This window comes from Perca fluviatilis, chromosome 16 (genome assembly GCF_010015445.1).
Source record: "Perca fluviatilis chromosome 16, GENO_Pfluv_1.0, whole genome shotgun sequence".
NCBI classification, from domain to species: domain Eukaryota; kingdom Metazoa; phylum Chordata; class Actinopteri; order Perciformes; family Percidae; genus Perca; species Perca fluviatilis.
Window position 1 is genome coordinate 23583896 of NC_053127.1, and position 21979 is coordinate 23605874.

The following is a 21979-nucleotide window of genomic DNA, read 5'->3' on the forward strand; positions in this document are numbered from 1 at the left end:
TACCCAGTAGAGGGCAACCATTTACAACTGCTTCACTAGAAGGGGTTGTCTTCTCCACAGCACTAGAGTATGCAGTCTTGAGACATGTGCAACAGAGAAAATCATGAGCACAAATGCGCAAAAACACCTTTGTTGAAAAGAATTCAAAATATAATTCTCCAAACATCAGCCCCTGTTTTCTAACCTTAAAGGAACAGGCCAATTTATTGGGACTTTAGCTTACTCACGGTAATCCCCAGAGTTAGACAAGTCAATACATACCCTTTTCATTTGTGTGCTGTAACACTGTCTGACGCCCCCAGTATTAGCTTAGCCTAGCACAGATCCTGCAGGTAACTGGTTCCAACTAGCCTACTGCTCCGAATAAGTAATAACTCCAACATTTTCCTATTTACATCTTGTGATTTGTATAGTCACAGCGTGTACAAATAACAAGGTCACATGAGACCCAGCCATCTTTTAACCATATATAAACTGGGAACTATAGTCTCAAAGGCAAAGCACTGCTACTTGGGTGGAGTGATATGCTTGCAGCACATAAGAAGCCCAGAGCTGCTTCGCCTTTCTGAGACTATAGTTCCCAGTATGTATACGGATAGAACATGTTGGCATTGTCATTTATTCAGAGCAGTAGGCTAGTTGGAACCAGTTACCTGCAGGATCGGTGCTAGGCTAAGCTAATGCTGGGGGCGTCAGGCAGTGTTACAGCACGCATGGAGATGAGAAGGGTATGTATGGACTTGTCTAACTCTGGGGATTACAGTGAATAGGCTAAAGTCCCAATAAGTCGGCATGTTCCTTTAAACCCAAGTTCTTCAATGCCCATGTAGTTGGTTGCTCTGATCTGCTTCCAGTAACACACAATTTGATTTTATTTGATAAATACATATTAATGCAGTTTGTCACAACTTTATTGAGGAACCAGTTTACAGCAGAAGTTTGTCCTTGTTGCACAATTACAAAATGAAATATTTAGAAGAATCAAATTACTACAAAAAACGCAACAAGTGCGTAACACTGGCAAAGAGTGAAGACTCGAAGGACCAAGCAAACCTTCTAAAAGAAGTCCATATCATCGGGTGCATCCAGGTCACGATATTCAACGATGTTGCGTGGATCACCGCGTGACATTCTAAGGGGCAAGGAGAAAAACAGACACAGGAAGAAGAAAAGAAATAATCATAAAAAAAAGAGGTTCACAACTCTCCAATAGCGGAAAATGGAGATGGCTATAAAGTAAAGATCACACGTACAGTGGTCTCACCTGAGGTTGCGTGGCTTCCCCAGGTAGCCACCTTGTCCGCGGAAGTTGTCATAGTTGCCTCTTCCTCCTCCATATTGGTTGGGGGGGTAAGGAGGTCCACCTGTTAAAAACAGGACTCATAATTAACTTAAAAGTAGTGGTTTGATAGACAAAACACATTTCCACTATAATAAAAAAGTAGTCATAACGTACCACCATAGCCCATCAGTGGTGGACGAGGCTGTCCAAAGCCCATTGGACCTTGAGGACCTTGAGGAGGAAATGGCATGCTGGGAGAAAGCAAACCTGTAGGACAAAACCAACCAGAGAGTGGCCAGGTTAGCTCAGTTGGTAGAGCAGGCGCACATATATAGAGGTTTATTCCTCGACGCAGAATGTCCAGGGTTTGAGTCCGACCTGTGACAATTTCCTACATGTCTTCCCTCTCTCTCCCCTTTTATATCTAGCATATCCATTAAAGGCAGAAATGCACCAAAAAAAAGTTTATATAGAGTTTATATAGTTGTGAACAAATAGGATTCCACTCTTTAAGCCCTGGTGCACCTCCAGTAAGCAGATTCATTCGTTAAATCAGTCTTCGTTAATGAACTAAAACACTTTGTCATGAGTATCTGAGTTAAGAAATATTGTGTCAACCTTCACCTGGGCCGGGAAGAGGAGGAAGTTTCATCTCTGGCAGCGACGGTCTCTTGGCATCCATCAGGAAATTGTTAAAGAAGACCACTTCCTTTTTCACCTCTTCAATTTTGTCCCCATGTTTGTTCAGGATGTGCTTACGTACAAACTCTGGGCCCTTGAAATTAATTTAAAAAGCAAAAGGTCTTTGCATCACATTAAGAATGAAGCAGCAAATCAGATGACAGCAGTAAGACAGGTAATGTACGTGTCTTCTTATAGTTTTCTAGCATAAGAAGGAAATCATCAAAACATGTCAAACCGGTGAAGAGATTTACTCAATCAGATCACAACACCTCAACGTGTCGTGCTGTCCTGAATGCTGTTTTACAAGCACTCACCTTGAATTTCTTGCCACTTAGTGGGCAAAGCCATTTGTCCTTCCCCAGCTCTTGAGTGTTGGCGTTCACAAACTTCTCCACCTCCTCCACAGGATCCTTGCGGCCCATCTTCCCTGCCTCATCCTCAGAAAGGATTTCTTTTAAACTAAACAGAGGACTCAGCTTCTCCTCCATCATCTTCTGCCATTGTTGCACTGTAGCAAAAGAAATGTACATTCAGAAATTATAAGTTGCATTGTAAAGTGTAGCATACATTACAAACGTATATGATGTTTAGGTCGTTAAGAAACTGTGGCAAAATTTAAGAGCCTGTGTGGAAAGAAGTGTGATCGAAAACTCACAGCTTGTTTAACTAGCAAAGTTGCATTTCAACTCCAGCACAGAAAGCTCAACAGGAACACACGTCTGCAAATAATATCTAGTTTCCCTCCAGTAATCCACGTTAAATAACACAAACAAGGGAAACACTGACCTTCACCATGTGTGATGCGGTTAGGAGGGATGGGTCCACGTACATGGATCATGCCACAGCGATTGGGCATTTCATCCTCACTGGGGTATTCACAAGTGTTGTAGTAGTCAATTGAATGCACAATACGCAGATACAAGACCAGACGATCCAAAACCTGCAACGACGTAGACGGTGGAGAAACGTTACGAAGACGGAGCGTAAAGATTTTATTCACTACATAAGCCAGTTTTAGCCAGCCAGCTGAATGACTGACATAGTACATCAAGGACACAAGTAACAAAATTGATCTGCTTTCTCAAATGTACTTATAACTGCGAGAGTCAAACCTTGGCTAGTTTGTCATCCCTCTCCACAGTCGTCTCCGCAGGGTTTCCCTCCTTGGCGCTCTCCTCTGAATCCATCCCACTCCCGGAGCCCAGGAGCTCCTCCTCCTCAGCACTCACCTCCTCTATCAGATAATCTGTGATGTTCTTCAAGATGGGGTTCTGAGCTGGCAACTTTTGAAATCACAAACCACGCATGAATGAATAATTCAGTTACAGCAAGATCATTTGAGAACAATCCGTTTGAATTGTAATTGATGATAAGCGCTGTACCTCTGTGCTCTCTCTGTGCCTCTCTTCCTGGGACTTGATGCTCCACAGGTCTCCTTTCTCGTCCAAGGCATGAATGAGCTTGGCAGCCAGCTTGATGTCGTTGCGGAGCACCTGCTTGTGCTGAGTGAGGCCATTAACATTACGCACCCTCCGGGCCAGGTCCCGGTTCACGCCTGGTGCCAGTTCACAGTCTCGCAGCTGTGAAAGGTAAGAGAGTAACTGCTATTTAGGAGATTACACAAGTAATAAAAACAGGCGCAAAAGACTATACAAGGCTCCCTTAACTGTTTTTTTTAATACAACCGCTATGACTGCAGCTCTGAGTCGCTGACAAATATGGTTAAATGATCGTAATATGAAATGAGGGAAAACCAGAATGCAGTCAACATTAGTAAAAGGCATGCATTATAAATAAGAACAGAAAGTCTGACGCCAGCAACGCATTTTGTTTTACACATGTCCACAACCCAAGATCTAACAACTCAACACAGAAATAATAACACATGACCTACCGCAAGTTATTTGACACAAAACACTTTTGTAGCTCTTTGGAAATCTCTGCAGCGCATACTGTGCTGCATATTACAATCACTTGAAAACAGTAGTGTCAATAGCTGAGACTGGCACACTTACTCGAATATTCTGAAGGTTCCAGCAAACCTCTTTGATGTTGACGCTACGGTCAAACGTTACCCAGCAACGCCTGAAAAACCTGCAACAGCACAGGGTTAATTAACCATTGTTGTGCAGTCGTGTGTGTAGTCTCTGGCTTCACACAATGTGTGGCTAAATGAATCCAACAAACATCATTTCCAGAGTAAGAAATTATTATTGTTGTTATTATTATTATTATTATTATGAATTTTTAAACAACCTGCGCTCTGGATGAGGGTCAGACAAGCAAACACGTAGAAAGCCAGGGTATCGCCGGCAAAGCTGAGAGAGAAAAACATAAAAGGTTAAGTTTTTTTTTTAAGATACTAATTAATCAGTGATTTTACATCTCCTGGGCCATTAACAATGCCACCTGTGTTCAACTCACAGCAATAATCTCAGCCTTGGAAATGGTGGGAGCGATGCTTCTCATGAACAAAGAGCAAGTTCTGTGGAGAGGCCGTGGTCTGGGAGAGTCATCTTTGGGTTTCTTTTCTTCTTTGTGGTTGTCCTCTTCAGCAGTCTCCTTTGGTTTCTCTTCTTCATCATTAGATGGGAGAGAGCAAATTGGTGGGGAAAAATGTGAGTTACAAATACTGGGAACTAGGGTTGTGCATAATTTTTTTTTTTTTTCGATTCCGGTGCTAAATCGATACTTTTAAAACGGTGCCGGTGCCTGAACCGGTACTTTTCAATAAAGTTAAAAAAAAAAGAAGAAGAAAAAAAAGAAGGGTAGTAAACAACAGTCAGTGACTTGTTTATTGCTAAGGCCATGGTCAAAATTAAAGATTTAATAATAATGTAATAACTATAACAATAACAATAACTTATTTCACCAGTAAATTGCTGTTGAACCCCAGATGGGAAAAGGGTATTTTACAATTACTGTGAATGCACCACGAGGCAACCTGTTTTAAGTGAACGCACCGTCTGTGTTGTTTAATTCCGACAACGGCAGCTGCAAGTGAAAGCACCGTCTGTGTTGTTTAATTCCGACCATATAAACATACTGTATATCTATGAATTGCGACAACGGCAGCTGCTGCTGCGCTGCAGAGCAGACTGTTACATCCCGCTGTTGAAGTCCTCCACAGTGAAATACAGTCACACTTTACACTGTTTAACATTAGCTGTCAGCATTTTACCGGTGTTTAATCCAGCTGCTAGCTAAAGGTAGGCTAACGTTACATGCTGTCAGGTGTAGTGTAAAGTCAAGCACCGAAATGAGGCACCGAAACTTTCGTTCTTATTCGGTCTCGTTACTACCGTTTACGTCGGCACCGGTTCCCTATTGGCACCGAGTTTCGGTACCCAACCCTACTGGGAACATAGACAGTGTATAGTCTACCTGAAGATACAAATCAGACTACATGAATTTGACTCCTCACCTTCACCCTCCTCTTCCTCTTCCTTGTCTTCCTCCTCTTCCTTCTTCACAGGTTTATCAGAGCAGTTGGAATTTGAGTCTGAATCCGAGTCAGAGTCACTCTCTGAGGCACTGGCTTCATCGTCGCTGTCTCCGCTGCGCTTCCTCTTTCTTCTCGGCTGATAAATGAAAATGAGAACAGTTAGTTGGTTCATTTCTGTCTCGTTAGCAAATAAATAATGGAAGCAACACTTACTTTCTTGGGTTCAGGCATTTCTTCTATGACAGCTTCTTTCTCTGACTCCTCTTTCACATCCTGCCCTTCTGTTGCAGCAGCCCTTTCTGTGCCGGCAGAGTCGCTCTCCTCCTGTGGCACAGTTTATTGTCATCAACACAGCACCGTCAAATCTGTACTGCCTGGCAAAGGCTGATAGAAAAACATACCTTCTCATTTTTGTCGTCTTTCTCTACTGAAGGTTTGCAGTCACCGTCCAAGGTTTTAAGGTCTTCCCTCTTGGGAGGTTCGGTGCCCCCTGAAACAGATGCCAACTTCTCCCTTTCTTCCTCCTCTTCAGATGACAGGTCCAAGATGCGAAGGTCATGATCAGTCCCTCCTTCCATCTTTATCACAGCTGAAGACAAGCGAGAGCGTAATGCGTATATGATTCAGGCTTCAACTGATGACGGTGGCTTTTCTTTTAGGTACTATTCATTAATTATTGTCTCACCTGCATCCAGAACCTTGATGATGGCTGGGGTGTGTTCGATGTCCAGGGAGACATTATCAAACCAGCTGTTCTCCATCAGGAACATGAAGACATTCAGTCGGTTGTGCAGGGAACTCTGGGCCTCTGCCTTAAGTCGGCTGGCTTCATCTGGGTGATACTTGGACCTGAACCTGTCCAGAGTCGTGGTTGGGAGGGAATGACGGGGGGTTGGGATGAACGGGATGTAAAAGTTATAGAACAAATGCATATTATATATCTATATTGCAACTGTGGGGTGTTACATCTTTTCAAGAAATATGATCTTTTTTTTATTTTAAATCCAGATGGTTATTTGTTGGGAATTCAAGTATCTATACAGACTATCATAACTAATATTGTGATTTTGGTATTTTGTATAGCCTAGTCCTTATGTTGGGCATTCAGTGTATGCATGTTGATTATTATTTGTTATTATTAAAGCAAATTATTGCACATTATTTGAAAGTTGAGATTAACTCACCAATAATTAAGGAAAAAACAGAGAGATTATGAAATGAAGCATTTACATTCAGAATTACAAATGTTGAACATTGAGTGGACTACAGTTACCTTTTGTTCTGCCAGTTTATTAACAAATATATACAGAGAGGGGATCTCTTCTGTGAAAGTGCGCTCCACTTCACCCCAATGGTGTGTCTGTTTACACACAAATTCGGTTTTGGGATTCGATTTGATCCGAATATAAAAAGAAAGTAGCGTAGAAAAAGCATAAAAGAAAAAAAATTCTCTATGCGCGACCACTTGACTGTCTATCTAAAATCCCTGGTACTGTGTGTCTAAGAGCAACTGCATTGTGCGCAGTGCATGCCCTTGCTGTCTAAGAGCGATTCTTGCTGATAAGTTCCACTTTTTCTCATCTTCAAAAAAACGTCGTCAACGTAGTAGTAGGAAGGGAAGAAAAATGGGTTATGGCAAAACAGAAAAAGTTTGCATGACACCTGTGAAATAAGTGTAATAAGCATTAACAGGCATTATACAACTGTAAATACTTGAAAGGTTAAAACGCTAAATAAGAAAAAGAAAATCAACCCAAACAATGAGGATTAACTTTTGATCATAGCTACATATAACTGAACAAATAATGCTTCAGTTATGTGATTGTGAAGAGAGTTTTTAGAGACAAGTGAAGAAGGCAGGGCTGTTACACTATACGTAGTATACGTATTAATACAGTATACGTTATTAATGACTTTATTTCAGACATACGTTTTATCAACACCTATGGAAACCTGTGTCCAAACTCTTACAACACATTTACAATCAAACAAAACAATCATATGTGCACTAAGGTTGCATTTGGGTTGATTTTCTTCTTTTTAAACTACAAGTGTGACAAAAGTCATTAGTAATAAACTAGTGTGAGCCTGGTCCTATTACATGGGTGGAACATGTCAAAAAGGCCTAAGTTGAGGTATAATATTCTCTTGTTATGGTTGTTACAGCAAATACTTGACTTATCAGCCATCAAATAAATATGACTAACTTAATTTCCCATGACACACCCATATATATATATATATATATATATATATATATATATATATATATATATATATATATATATATATATATATATCGTAAATAATAATGAAATAAAAGACAAAAGGATAAGAACTGTAAAACTTTGGGAATGACAATCAGATTAAATTACTATATAGTATAGTTCAATGAAAAGAATGGCAATTGTGTAACTACATTAAAACCTAATATTCATTATTAGTAAAAGCAACTGACTTACCACTCTTCATCTTTATGAGCCAAAAAGAAGTCCTGCATCTGCTGCCTGCGGAAGTCAATCTTGTACTCATTGTAGCGTTTGACTGCCTCAGTTTCATCCACAGAATCATCCAAGGACAGCAGGAACTCCTTAAAGCTCTTCATTATGGGAGGGGGTGGACCCAAATCCATGTCATGGATGTTACCAAGCCTAATGGAAGAGAAACAAGTTGGATGGAGTTTTGGACGGGCCAGCAATTCTTTAGTAGCTTATTATATTCTATGAATTAGTTGTGTGATAAGAGAACAAAACACATACTGTGATTGTGCTGCATGCATGTTCTCTCTCCTTTCTTTTTTTTCTTTGTTTTTCATTTTAACTTCTGTACAGAACATATTTTTGCATGCAGCTATTTTTTCTACATACTTTGAGGTGAAAAAGATTAAAGAACAAGTTTTCTTCAGGCCGTTTACATTAACATTCAGGAACAGACATATCTAAAATGTTCAGGAATTATAAGAAACGTAATATTAAATCCTTAAAGATGTGTAAAACAAGATTTAACTTTAAAACTCAGGCTCACTCAACAATGATTCCATTTCTCACCTCGCCTGAATGGGGATGCCATGATGAGGCTGCATGAGGTGCAAGTCAGGATGGCCCCAATGCTGTGGTGGGCCATAGCTGGGCCCTCCTCCACCACCATAACCTAAGTCATACCCCCCACGATAAGGATCTCCACCGTGGTCATCCCTGCCAGAGACAGACAAAAGAACATAAGTAACAGCAAATACCAGTTGCAAAGATTGTGGATTTGTGTTGCAGCTGATCTCACCAGTCTCTTCTCATGCGTTTCTGCTGGGGACTCATGTCGTGTCTGGGCGGGGTGAATCTCTCCCTACGGCCTCTGTCATAATCCCGGTACTCTCCGCGATTACGTCGTTCCCTTCCCCTATCCCACTCTCTGGAAAATTGATTTCAGGAAACAGTAAACATTCAAAATTAAACAAATCTCCAAACATATTTACACTCAGTGTGAGAACACCAGAAAACCACCATTTAGATGCATTTTGTTATTGATGAGGTGTCTGCATGGGCTTTAACTGAATCATGTTTGAGCCTGAAAGAGCTTTCCCACATCTTTCTTACCTGTCGTTCCAGTCATCTCTGCGTCTGTCTTCTCTCTCTCTTGAACGGTCATAGTCACTTCTCTCCCGTCTGAATTTGTCCCTTCTCCTGCGATCATACTCATCATCACTGTCTCCCATCTCCATGAAGAGAGAGAGAGAGAGGGGGGAAGGGGAGCTCGTTTAAGTCACAATTTGGTATGGTAGGATTATAATTTACCTGTGAGTTTAGTCGCTGAACAAAAGCTAACGTTAAAGTGGCCATCGTTAAGATTTTAGTGGTTGATTTAGAATTATATTTGAGTGACAACCATAGACTGTAAAAAAAAAAAAAAAAGGATCAGTGTTTATTATTATTGTTTAGAACGAAAGTACGGTCCAGGAGGTGTTGACAGCATTGATGTTAATTTGGGCAACTTGTTAACACGTTAACTTTAACCGCCTACATACAGCGGGGAGATAACGGTAACGTTAGTAGTTGTGCCAAGGGTAGCGCACGGCTAATCCATATGCTTCCGTTAGCCGACTATTGTAAAGACAAAGCTAGCTGAAGTAAATGGTTAAAATGATATTCTATTAACGTCATAGGACTTAAGGATACTGAGATGGCCTGCCAGAGAGATGGCTAGAGTAGCTAGATTTAACGTTAACGTTAGGGCTTTGTTACGATAGCGTAGAATTTGGATATACAAATTATCAAAGAATTTGAGATTTAAAAAAACAAAACTAACAAATGTGGGGATAAAGACGTGGCTTCTCAAGTCGAAACAAAGGGGGAAGTTATTGTAGTGTGGGTTAGCTAACGTTAATAGGCTACGTTAGGTTAGCTAGCTAGCTAGACAACGTTAGCTAATAATTTACTCTCGATTCCATTCGTGTATTTCTTTTCTAAATCAGAGAACGGTCGCTCTCTTGCTAGTTTTACCACAAATTATACGATATAATATAAAGTAGCACATTGATACCTTAGTAAGTGTTTGCTTGGATGATGTTCGTGTTCCTCCTCTCGTTCAACACATCCACTCCTTGTCTTCTTCTTGATGTTTTTGCGGCGGTAGACAAACAACGAAGTGACGCATTACCGCCACCAACTGGTATGAAGTGCGGATCAGAATTGTATTATTTTGTATTATATAGTATCATTATTTCATTAAAAACTGTCTGCAAGTATCATAATATCTGACTCACTGATGTCATTGGGGCTTAAGATGCTACAATAGCTACAAATAATGTATTATTATGTAACAGCCAATAATTTTAATTTTATATTAAAAACTAATTTCAGACAAAGATCCTGCAGCATAATTAATACATCTAACTTGCAGCAACCATGAAAGAAAGAAAAACTAGTTAATAAATGGTCATAATAATGCATTATTGTTTCACTAGGATAACCAGACAGAATGAGATATTGAAAGAGGATTTTTCAATTTGAGCATTTCCATCAATGCTTTTCCATAAGGTTAAAGTATAGCTTTATATTTATTTACAATTATCACAATTATCACATGCCCCTATGTATATTTATTGAATGTGTTATTATTGGTTGCTGTAATCATTCCTCTTGCATTCTTAAGTTTATCTAAACATAAAATTAGGCTTCAGCAGTCAGAGTTAGTCAAATCAAGTAGGTATTTTCCAGAGTTTTTTTTTAGTATGAAAATCCCTCTTTGTATTACCCCAGACAATGTGTCTTTGCTGAGCTGCATTGGAGGGATAGTAACAGAAAGAGAATTTTGTACTCAAAAGACTGTAATTTTAGAAGATAACCACTTCATGTTTCTAACTCAGACTGTTGAAGCCTTTTGCCCCAGCACTTATATTGGAATCATTTTATTTTAAGTCATTTTGAACACCTTGTTTTAAATGTGGGCATTCATATCTTCCAAATTACCTGTTCACAACAGATGATGGTATGTGGAACAAATGTCAAAGAAAAAGTTGTAGAGAAAGGGTTTGGTATTCAAACAATATTTTAATAGATTCAACAATTTATTTTACTTTCACTTTTCAATAAACTGCTAAGTAGTACATCCTTTTTTTGTGCTTTTCTTTGTCCTTCCTCTAAACCTTAACTGGTGCCTCATATAATCCAGGATTACTTGTGGCCATACTTGAGTAGTCTGTTCTTCATTCTCAATGATAAATGCAGATTCCACTTGTTGAGGAAAGATATGGCCATCCCTGGATCCAAATGGAAAGTCTTCTCCAGGTCCACCATTGGCTCCCAAAGGACTGGAGAAAAGATGCGACTGGTAACTGTCCAAAAAACCCTATGAACATGTAAACTATTATTATTTCCTTCCTTTTCTTTGCACAAAATTATTATGGTACATTTTAGGAATAACAAAGGGTAATACTTGACAATTTAAACTGGGTATTAATATTGTGGAGAAAGTGCTTTGGTGTCATTTGACATTAAAAAGCCAAACCATTTTTGAACATTTTGATTATATTTAAAATGTATGTCGAAAACCTTTTGACGAACAAGAAAAATACATGTCAAAATATAATGCCAATTGTTATGGTACATTTAATAAATGAATGTGATTGAATCTTCAGTGATAAAAGGCAGGTGGCAAATTCAAACTAATAAGAAAATCTATAAATGTGTACCGTACCTCATCGTGGTTTTGAGGAGCTACTCTGGAATCCAGCAGCCCGAATGAAGATACAGTCAAGAATAGCCAGAAAGATAATCTCAGCACAGATGGTGGTGATCCAGGCATCTTTTCTTACAACTGCATTTGTCAGAACCCAGAGAAAATTCAAGTATATCTAAAGCTTTAAAACACAGCACACCCAAAGCAAACTTTAGGATTAGTATGAAGATGAACTCTGCACAGGTTCTTTTGATTTAGGAATTAATTTATGTGCTGTCATGTCCCATCTATTACAATCCATGTCCATATGCCTTGTGCCACTATATTAATTTCTCAGCTTGCATAGAACACACTAGCCTATATAGTCCCACACATGCCGAAATCCAGCCAATGGCTAACCTAATGTAGCTATCTGAGGATTTATTCAGCTCATACATGAATTGTCTTTTCTTCAGAGCAGCAGGTGACGTGATTAAAGGCACATGAAATGGTAAAAGACTTGGAGTTTGTTAGGAGGGATTGAAAGGACTGAATTCATCAGCTGTAGGAAGTCTTAATGAATCACCATTACACCCAAAGGCAGTCAACTCCTTATAGGCCATGTCAGCTAACAGATCTGAAAAGTATTTATGATATATAAGCTCTTTTTCTCCATTGATGTAAAACATTCTGACTTTAAACAGAAAACTCATTGCCATTGTACCAATTCCATTTAAATGTTTTTGATTAACCCAAAGTATTTGGTAGCAATGACTTACGACCAATGGTATTATTCCGTTAATTTAAAATAACCCAAAACATATTGAAGATCATAGGAAAAGGGATAACTGTATAAACTTTATTCTAGATAATACAAACTGAACATAGAGCAGGAGGGAAGGAGCAGCAGGGAGACACAGTATGCTTATATGTACACAGTGCTATCATTGTGCTATAGTGTTTTAATGATCAAAGTAAAAGAACCTAACAACTCTAAATTCAGCAGGGTGTCCACGCTCTAGGCTAATTAGTTACATGCCAATAGGATTAAAGGCCTGAAATTAATTACAAAAACATTTTCTTAGGTGGGCCATGCTTTTACAAAAGATTAGTCCTTTCATTATTCTTAATGAAACCACCTGCTTATGGCTCAGCACACTGGGGGCAGTAGGTGAAGATGATATTGACACTACATCTAAAAACACAAGTCTTTATTCTTTTTAATGGAGAGTATTTCCTTCTGTAACCATAACATTATGTATTATAATTCCATTATATTGATTTCAGCTAAGATATTTATAAATATATTAAAAAAAAAAGTTGTGGTAATAGCATACCCATTTGGTAACAATTTGCCCACGATCATGTATGCCAATAGGCCATTATTGTATGGAAAGGGGTACTTTCTCTTTCTTTTCTCTTTTCAACACAATCGTGGCACCACAGTCCCGTTTCAATATCATTTAATCTTCCACAAATCACACATTAAATGCAGCTTTCCACAGAATGTGTTTCAAACCTGCTTGATACACACAAATCATAATTGACACTGTACATTTATTATTTAAGTGTGTAAACTAGGCACATTCTAAACGAAGAATAATAAAAAAAAATTGGGGATTATGTTTTTTTCATTTGTTTCAGTTAACAGTCTCAGGGACACGTAGAGCAAAACAAAAGTACAAAGTCATATGAAGCATACAGCAAAAAGAAAAACATTTTACAATACAGACTATTGTCTATTGACTATTGTCCCAATCAAACGTTGATAGTGTTGAGTCTTTTAATTAATCATCAGTAGAATATAAAGATGGAATGTTAGGATTTCAAAGTCCTACTGATTCCTCTCTTTCACACTAAATGCAACTTATTGAAAATCCCTTAGACACAGACTGTGCAGTGTTTGCTCTGTTATATGCAGTTGTGGGTCCCCTATCTGATTCGTGGTATATATCAAGTTGAGGGTATACAGTAGGACATGTTCTTTTAATTGATAAAAGAATCCTCAATACATCTGGAGCCCTAAATGATCATTCTGATTTCAGATTTTCTCTGACTTTAGTGCAGCAATAGAAAATGAATACACAGGAAACACTGCTCACAATCCCATCTACGCAAAAAGGGAGTGTGGATAAATTTGTACAGTGTTAAAAAATGTCCACACCCTGTAAGGTTATTATTACACATTTCTTAAAAAAATTCCAGTTGTGAATTTACAATATGAGATCAAGGTAAACGCTGTGCATTTATTTGGAGCAGTGAAACAGGTTGGCTGAAACAACTTTTTAAGGTTTCTATTTGTACTGCTCTTTATGTAATTTAACAGCGTGGACCCCACCTAGGTCGTTTTATTAAATAGAGAAACCAAATCTAATTTGACAGCCGCTGAGCTTGTCAAACTTTCAGGTGCAAATCAAGCATGTCTAAGCTGTCTATTTATATCATTACTAGCAGTACAAACGTGGAAACAGAGGCCGGTTTTTTTTTTTTGTTCGTCACCATAAAAACATATGTGGAGAACATTTACAGACAACACAGGGACAAGATCTAAGCTCTCTAACCAGTAGTTTTAAATACTGGCTAGACAAGAGGAAAACAAAGGAGTGTGAATTCTGTCCCTTCAATTTCCAAACATTTAACATACACATGTGCATCAAGGCCAATGTAAGGCAATGCTCTTTTTTCCAAAAAACACCTTGAGGGTCCCACGATTCAACATGTTATCATTCTGTTGTATATATATAAAAAAAATGGAAAACATCCATTAATATTCATGAATCTATATTTTACTGATTCAAAAAAGGTAAAACAATATATAAGACCAAACCCCGTTAATTGTCACTATGGTATTAATTTACAATATCGACTGACCTTTAACTTGTTGCTAAAAACCTGAGTTTGTTCAACTTGACAAACTGGATAAAGCTAAAGATATTTTCCTTAAACTGACCACACAGTATTATCAATAACAATGTAAAAGCAGCAGAAATGTATAACATAATTGCAAAATTCTACTATGGCGTAATTTACTGTAGAATTTGAGAAAATCTGACATTTCAGAGAGCTTGAAAAAAAATGCTAAAAGAGACCTAAATGGATTAAAAGATAAAACATTTCCCCTCCACTTGCACATCCTTGTTAAGAACAAGCTGGTAAAAAGGGTTGTCAGATATAAAGTAATTATGATTAAGACAACAGAGAGTCTTCATACTGCACCTACCTTACTTTCCCCATTGTGGGAATAATAAAGGATTTTGAATCTTGAATCTAGAAGATCCACTTTAGTGTGAACACAGAATTTGTTTAGCAACACAGGCTTTACACGCTTATTTATACAGCACATTAGATTTATGAGGCCCATTCTTTTTGTGCAGCACTAGTGATTAGGTCGCGTGGCGTGTTCAAGTTATGAATTAAAACATGCATTAAAACAGGAGGTTTACAGACACATTTAGGAATACTGGAGGGAATATGTGTATATTGGTGGGTGGATCCTCAATGCTGGATTTTGGTACAACTCTTCAATACATGTGCTGCATGTGCTTTGACACTAACAAATAGACCTCCTCTGGCTACTGGGTAAAACATTCTGTCATAATAAATGTGTTACTTACCACAAATCTGCAAACTATTTTAAAGTACAGTGTGATAGCACGCCTGATGACACAAAGACCCTTTTTAGGTCAAACTAAGTAATCTTGTTGCAGCTATATTCCAGGCATCAGATCTCCACTACATCCCTACCAATGAGCTGAGCCAGGTCGTCATCAGTGTTGTGCCTGTCCTCTCCTGCGTCATCACTGTCTGAGTCTGTGTCGTCTGTGGGGGAGTGGTAGCCTTCATAAGCCAGGATGGGTGAGTCGCAGTGTGGAGGGGAGGCGAGGCACTGGGCAGTAGTGGTGGTGGCTGAATAGGCCCCTGGGCTCCCTGAGGGGGACCCCGGGTTGGACGGTCGGAGCAGAGGAGTGCGCTCCGAGTCTGCTTCGCCTCCCGTTCCTTCTCCCCCCCGACGTCCTCCAGTTTCCTCCTCAGACTCGGACTCTGAGTGCTCTGGGTTGTTGCGAGTGACGCGCTGTTTGCACACAGGACAGGTCTTCTTGGTCTGTGTGAGCCACGGGTCCACACACTTGCAGTGGTAGGCTGACAAGCAGAAAGAGTTAGCAGTTAGCAACAAGGACTTCGGTGCAGGAGGAATGGGCAATTTCAAGTTTGGAGGAAAAGGGATAATGTTGCTTTATGAACATTTTTGATCACTTGGAGTACAATATTGTGCTTTTAAAGATGCACTAAGTAGGGGTACAAATATTAACTTGCAAGAAAGGGTACATTCATGTACTTTGTGTTCAAATAGTACAAAAGCTTGTTGCTGCAAGAGTGGTAGAATCAGTAGAGGTATTTTGCACTGTAACACACATTTCAGAGTAACATCAAATATTTACCATGTGAACAAGGTAATACTCGCAGCTTGTCACCTTCTTCATAATCATCCAGACAGATTGCACACACATCATAGTCGTCCCCTAAAACAGAGGAGAAAAGTTAAGTAATTTCAATTCTTAGTAACATTTAATCTTAAGAACCTGGTCTATAAATAAAAAGCTCCACAGATAATAAAATACATTTTACAGACTTCAAATTCCCATGCAAGGAAAATGTGATCATTGCAATTAGTTCTGAATATTCTTAAAAACAACATACTACAGTAACAGTGCAAAAGTGTTACCTTTCCTGAACTTGTGGGTTGGAATCCGCTTCAGCTGTTCCTTGGACAAACGATTTTTCCTCAGCCTTTTTCTGTACTGTACACATCGTATAATCTAAACAATACAAAAAGACAATGTTGCTGATGGCATGAGAATTACCCTCAACATATTTTATGTTGATTAGTTTGTTTATTGTGTTCATGTAGGACCCCACCGCTCATAGTAAGTAAGAAAAAATGATTTGGAAAATAGGTTTTCAGATGTGTCTACTGAATAAATATATCATCTAAAAGAGGATAGTTAGCTAGCTCAAGCTTTGCTGTAAAAGCAGTATATTCAAGCCTTGCCTCTGCTAGGCTTGCTTATAATAATAATAATAATAATAATAATAATAATAATAATAATAATCTTTGGAACCAGGACGACAAAACAAACACATTGTATGGTAATTACTGCACCACAATTATTTCCATCCAAAAAGGTATATTATTAGAATGCAAAACATAATAACACAACACCCAGGGAGGCATCAAATCATATGCATACTTACCAAGACGACACACATCACAAGAATGATCATGCCAACTACTCCAGTGAATGGAATAAGGTAGTATGAGAGTGGAAAAGCAAACTCCGGCTTGAGGATCACATAGGCCCTGCAGATATCAACATTATCATAAGCACTAGCGCTGAAAAGGTCAGTATGTATTGGTCTGTACACATCTTATTCTGACTGTTAAGGTTCGGTTTGGTCTAGATTATATTTAGTTTGAAAAATGATTTCATGAATTTATTTCTGAAAGCGCTTTTACTTACCCTTGTTCTGGAATTATGTAATTCCTGAGAATTTGGGAGGCATAGTAGCTGGTGAATACAGAGGGGATCTCAATTTCCTCTGCAATAGTGTCTGGGAAAAAAAACAAGGTTGACATTTTAGCCATTTTATTAAGATGGTGTGAATGTGTAAAGTTTGAAATATAAAAAGAGAATTACCATTGCTGTAGTTCATATTGAGCAGCGTGTCTGAGTACATGTTGTGAACGATTACAGCACTGTATCCAGCCTGCTGTGCATGCAAGACCTAAAAAAACAGTTCCACACATTAAACCAGTTTGCCTCACAGACACTTAAACATACTCAATGTCACTCAAAACATTACTAACCTTTATATCAAAATTGCATTCATAGCGTCTGATGAGAGCAATGAATCTGGTGGTGTTGGCATCATAAGATAGTGGCAATGGAGGGGGAGGGTCTATTGCTGTACAGCCATTAAGTGGACGAGACGCCACCAAAATTCCCTTTCACACAAATAAAAAAAAAAACATAATTTTAAAAGGACTATAACCTCTAATTTTGCTGTATGCATCCTTTCTCCAACAATCTGCTCTTACCATTAGTCCATCCTTAGGAAGTGGGGAGCCAAAAAAGGCAGGCAGGTCCTCAAACAACATGGAGGTCATATTGCTATAATGCTGCAAAAACAACATACACATAAAAGAACTGACATAATCTCCAGGAGAATTTGAGGAATCATATTTATAGCTAAAGCCTAAAGATTACTTACAGCATAGATATAGGCATGTGTGGGTGAGGGAACCAGTACGCTGCAGAAAACCACTATAAGGATACTCAATCGCGCTTCTACACACCACACACCAAGGTGAGCCATCCTTGGTTGCACTAATCTGTGAAAAACACATGACAGTAAAACACATCATAATCAAGAGTCACAACCAGAAAGAAATTATTTAGGTCTCAGGCTTGAGCTGATCTAGCAGTTTGGTTACAGCTTGGCATTAACATACTATTGCAAATAGTCAATTCAGGTGGTAAAACTTTGTAAATATGCAAATGTTTATGCAAACAAGGAACTGTAAACTGGCTCATCAGCATGCATTAACATGCACTATATTGTAATGGAGTAGCAGAGCAAACCTAAAACTTAATTTAAACATAAACGTCAACGTAGTGGTGTGGATGTAGCTTAAACCAAATTATACTTTTGAAAGTGATTGTGATTCTGTTACTTTGTAAGACTAAAAATGTCCTCTCAAGGCTATGGTTGTTTTTGTTGTTTTACAAACAAAGGACATATGCATAAAATGCATTGTATTGACATTTAATTGCAGGTTGGCTTAGAAATTGTATCAAAGCAATCCCTTTAATGTAGTTATCTGCAGTTGGTCTAAAATATCACTTAAGTGATTGTGATATCTTGTGAAAAAGTTAATAAATTACTTTTTCTTGGTGTTAACATTTTATGGCTTACTCTTAAAATGAAGTCTTTAACCAACCATCTGGTCTCTCAATTCCTGTATTTTTTGTTAAATTCAAATTTCTTTCTTGGCAGAATTGTTTGTTGTAGTGACACTGCAACGCTGTTGGTTATTTTGTTTACAAATAAAAATAAAATAACTGGCTAAATAATTGGAGTAATTAAAATCAATACTATAATTCAGTTCAGTAATTTAGCAATACCCTACTGCCATTTAAAGAGATATCAGCAGAACCAGGCAGACAGTCTCACATTTTACAATTTGAATTTGAATGCAAAGCCTGATCAACACACTATTTGCATGTGTTGGCCCTCATGTGGGTATAGAGTGCAAAAACCTTCTCAGCCTCAGATCTGGTTAACAATGCTGTTTTCGTATGCATCTATCTAATTTTGTGTACAGAAAATCAGGTTTAAGAAGCAAACATTATGATCAGGTAAAATAAGTGCAATGCTCAGGTGATATGTGCTTGTAGACAAGATGTTAGCACAACAATTATGGACATGCCCACTTGTCCTGGGTACTACTCTGTTTGTAGGTTACTTTATGGCACTAGATAGCAATGAACCCAAAGTACTGGCTCTTGTGTGTACTAACCTAAAACACGCTGAAATATACTGTCCGTATGTTAAATCAACGTAACACCTTTTGTGGCGTAACAGCCCAACGTTACAGGAAGTTAGTGGTGAAAAAATCTGCTGCTGCTTTTGTCGCTAAACGAAACATTAGCTAGTTATGTAGCTAACGTTAGCTAATGGTTCCTCATCAACTTCTTAAAAACAACTTGACTTAGCTAACGTAACTGTACTCATGGCAGGCGATTGATTATAACGTTAAATAGTTACGTTATAGTAGTCTGCATTGCTGGACTGTCATTTACATTTACGTTACTCCGGTATTGTTTAGCTATGTTCCTTTCAAAATAACAATAACAAATATACAACATATCAAAAGTCATCGGGGTAATGTGTAACTTAGTTAGCTAGCTAGCTAGTGACATAACGTACCTTAGTATCCTGCTAAAATCGGCACCGTGAAGGATGTAATCTAAACCTAGTCGTCTCACTTGGGTTTCTCACATGTCGTGTAAAAACGATTAAATTAGTTTTTCTGTACGTCTAGCTACTTTCTCGACAATCATATAATTCCACAAGGAAAAGACAGGAAGGATTACTGTTAGCGGACGTCTGGCTAATGTTAGCAGATGTTAGATACCAGTTAACGTTACATGACAGATTACTATATGCCTTCTTTGTAGTCCATGTACATCCTATCATACACGGTTAGTAGTATATAAACCAATAATATGTTTATCCACCGTGAAGGAGACACTTCGCCTGTGTGCTCGATTTCTCAAAGTTACGTTAGCTTACTGCTAGCTTTGTTTGTTATTGCTTCTTGTTCCCTGGCTCTTCTTCAAGTTGTTTGATAGATTGACTCACCAGCATCCTGACCCACAGCGCCACCAGCGGCCACAAGGACGACCAGATAATCTAAAATAGCTAAACACGCGTGGACCCAAAATTAAAGGATTGAAGGAACTATGAAAGAAAGTATGTTATTATGATATTTCATATAGAATGATAACAGAAAATGCGCGTGAAAAAGACATTTCACATGCTAAGGATTTCAGGCTGTATTTCGAGACGCAGAAAGAGACAAACATTCAAATGAGCAGATTCCAATCATTCAGGCCAGCATCCACAGGTCACATGACTGAATTACCTTTTACTCAGGCATGTCAGTTTTAAGAGATTGGGCCCCTGGTAGAAATCCTGTGAGGGCCTATGAAAATAAGAGAGGGCAGAATAATAAATAACTGCAGCAAATAACTTCAGTCATCAGGCCACACCTTCCTCAACACTGACCTCAAGTGGTAGAATCACTGTACTACAGTGTTTCAACTGTTGTCGGTCTGAAGACTATATCAAGAGTGATAATAGACTGTATAAAACAAGAATTCAGGATATTTTCTCCCTCGGGGAAATTAAATGTTGTTTCAAACACACACACACACACACACACACACACACACACACACACACACACACACACACACACACACATACACATAGTGCGTTTCACTATCTTTGTGGGGGCCCGTCATTGACATAATGCATTCCCTAGCCCCTTACCTTAACCTTAACCATCACAACTAAATGCCTAACCTTAACCCTTACCCTCACCCTAACATAACCTTATTCTATCCCTAATTCTAAAACCAAGTCTTAACCCTCAAACAGCCCTTTAAACTTGTGGGGTCCAGCATTTTGGCCCCACAAAGCTCTCGGGACCCCACAAGTATACTGGACTCCCGGTTTTTGGACCCCACGAATATGGCTAAACAAGAACACACACACACACACACAAGTCTGGGCATTCTCTATGGGCATCCACAGTTATTCATTCTAGCACCCCTTTTGTTGGAAACCTTAATGACATACAGGATGCCAGAGTGTGGTCAATTTGATCTTCAAAACCATGTTGACCATTGATTGCTATTTATATTAAACATTTATAACAAACATGGTCTTTATACGTATACTCTGCCTTGAGCCAATACTGCATGATGGAGCTCTAGGGTAGACTTAACCAAAATCCATATGAGTTTTCTTCACTTTATAATTTTTCTGTTTTTTAATATATTACTCTTAAAATCGAAGATGTAAAACTGTTTTCACTCTGAATTCCAGCTTGTACAATGGAGAATAATTGATTTTAAGGTAAAATTCAGAGTGAACTCAACTGAAATCAGAACAATGTAAGAGTTTCATTTTTGGATTAAAAATGTAAGATTATGAGCTGATGGTGAAATTATAAGGACCAACCACTGGTCCTTTTGCAAATCAGGGATTGTAGTGTACTAAAGCATGCAACTCTAGCTATCCACTTATTGTCCATTGTACATCCTAAAGTGCAGTGCCCCTGCATTCTTCTTCTTCCAATAAAAACATGCCGCTTATTAAATTAGAGCAACTCTGATGAGAAAAGATGAGATTTGCTATACAAGTGGTATTATTTCTGCCCAACAACATGTTTAGTGTGTAAATCACATTAGTTTTCTATTATTCTGACCAGTATTCCAACGTTTCATGTAAAAAATACAAAGCAAGCAAGAAAGTTTAATGTCATTTTTTACTTCACCTCAGCCATTTCAGCTGCATTAAAATCAGCAACAAAAAAATACAAGCAGTTGATTTAACATTCCAACGTCCACTGTGTTACATTAGAGTAAAAAGCCAAATATAGTCCTTCACAACAGTGCTTTCTGTGATGCTTCTTGTTTTAGCATGGCTAAATGACATTTTTACGACTGCAATGACAGCTCTCATAGAAAATGAGACACACAGCACCTGGGAATAAACAAGAAACAATTCATTACAATTTGTCAGCAGATAAACACACAAAATATCCACATACTGCATCTGATCATGAA

General features: G+C 38.5%; 2 protein-coding genes across 7 annotated transcripts; both read right to left on the reverse strand.

The window, feature by feature from the left end:
* Positions 1–893: 893 nt before the first annotated feature.
* Positions 894–10065, reverse strand: srrt (serrate RNA effector molecule homolog (Arabidopsis)). Of its 4 annotated transcripts, none has more exons than XM_039777061.1 (20): positions 9945–10065; positions 9002–9120; positions 8688–8816; positions 8459–8605; positions 7874–8062; positions 6097–6266; positions 5813–6000; positions 5625–5735; positions 5391–5547; positions 4391–4542; positions 4223–4284; positions 3982–4060; positions 3349–3546; positions 3079–3249; positions 2753–2906; positions 2281–2474; positions 1907–2057; positions 1457–1549; positions 1265–1364; positions 894–1132 (listed from the first exon to the last, which is right to left on the reverse strand). In XM_039777061.1, exons 2-20 carry the CDS (start codon positions 9118–9120, stop codon positions 1057–1059), a joined length of 2640 nt encoding a protein of 879 aa, XP_039632995.1. In that variant the 5' UTR covers positions 9945–10065; the 3' UTR covers positions 894–1056. The 4 variants fall into 4 exon arrangements, with proteins under 4 accessions (XP_039632995.1, XP_039632994.1, XP_039632996.1 ...); XM_039777060.1 differs by having other exon boundaries at positions 1901–2057; XM_039777062.1 differs by having other exon boundaries at positions 1254–1364; positions 1901–2057.
* Positions 10066–13007: 2942 nt separating this feature from the next.
* On the reverse strand, positions 13008–19997 carry rnf167 (ring finger protein 167). 3 transcript variants are annotated; one of them, XM_039777874.1, is made up of 10 exons: positions 19917–19997; positions 17832–17952; positions 17659–17739; positions 17428–17565; positions 17258–17345; positions 17081–17171; positions 16815–16920; positions 16285–16378; positions 16001–16081; positions 13008–15701 (listed from the first exon to the last, which is right to left on the reverse strand). In XM_039777874.1, the coding sequence occupies exons 2-10, from the start codon at positions 17934–17936 to the stop codon at positions 15283–15285; spliced, it is 1203 nt and encodes a 400-aa protein (XP_039633808.1). In that variant the 5' UTR covers positions 17937–17952; positions 19917–19997; the 3' UTR covers positions 13008–15282. The 3 variants fall into 3 exon arrangements, with proteins under 3 accessions (XP_039633808.1, XP_039633807.1, XP_039633806.1); XM_039777873.1 differs by having other exon boundaries at positions 19862–19977; XM_039777872.1 differs by having other exon boundaries at positions 19551–19976.
* Positions 19998–21979: the final 1982 nt, after the last annotated feature.

Excerpts from the sequence above, each read along its gene's own strand:
- rnf167 (XM_039777874.1), bottom strand. The coding sequence starts at position 17,936 with ATGGCTCACCTTGGTGTGTGGTGTGTAGAAGCGCGATTGAGTATCCTT. Across the intron at positions 17,346-17,427 it reads AATGCAATTTTGATATAAAG|GTCTTGCATGCACAGCAGGC; the intron begins GTTAGTAATGTT and ends CTGTTTTTTTAG. Across the intron at positions 16,082-16,284 it reads AACCCACAAGTTCAGGAAAG|GGGACGACTATGATGTGTGT; the intron begins GTAACACTTTTG and ends CCTCTGTTTTAG.
- srrt (XM_039777060.1), bottom strand. The coding sequence starts at position 9,120 with ATGGGAGACAGTGATGATGAGTATGATCGCAGGAGAAGGGACAAATTC. Across the intron at positions 8,817-9,001 it reads AGAGATGACTGGAACGACAG|AGAGTGGGATAGGGGAAGGG; the intron begins GTAAGAAAGATG and ends TCAATTTTCCAG. Across the intron at positions 8,606-8,687 it reads AAACGCATGAGAAGAGACTG|GGATGACCACGGTGGAGATC; the intron begins GTGAGATCAGCT and ends TGTCTCTGGCAG.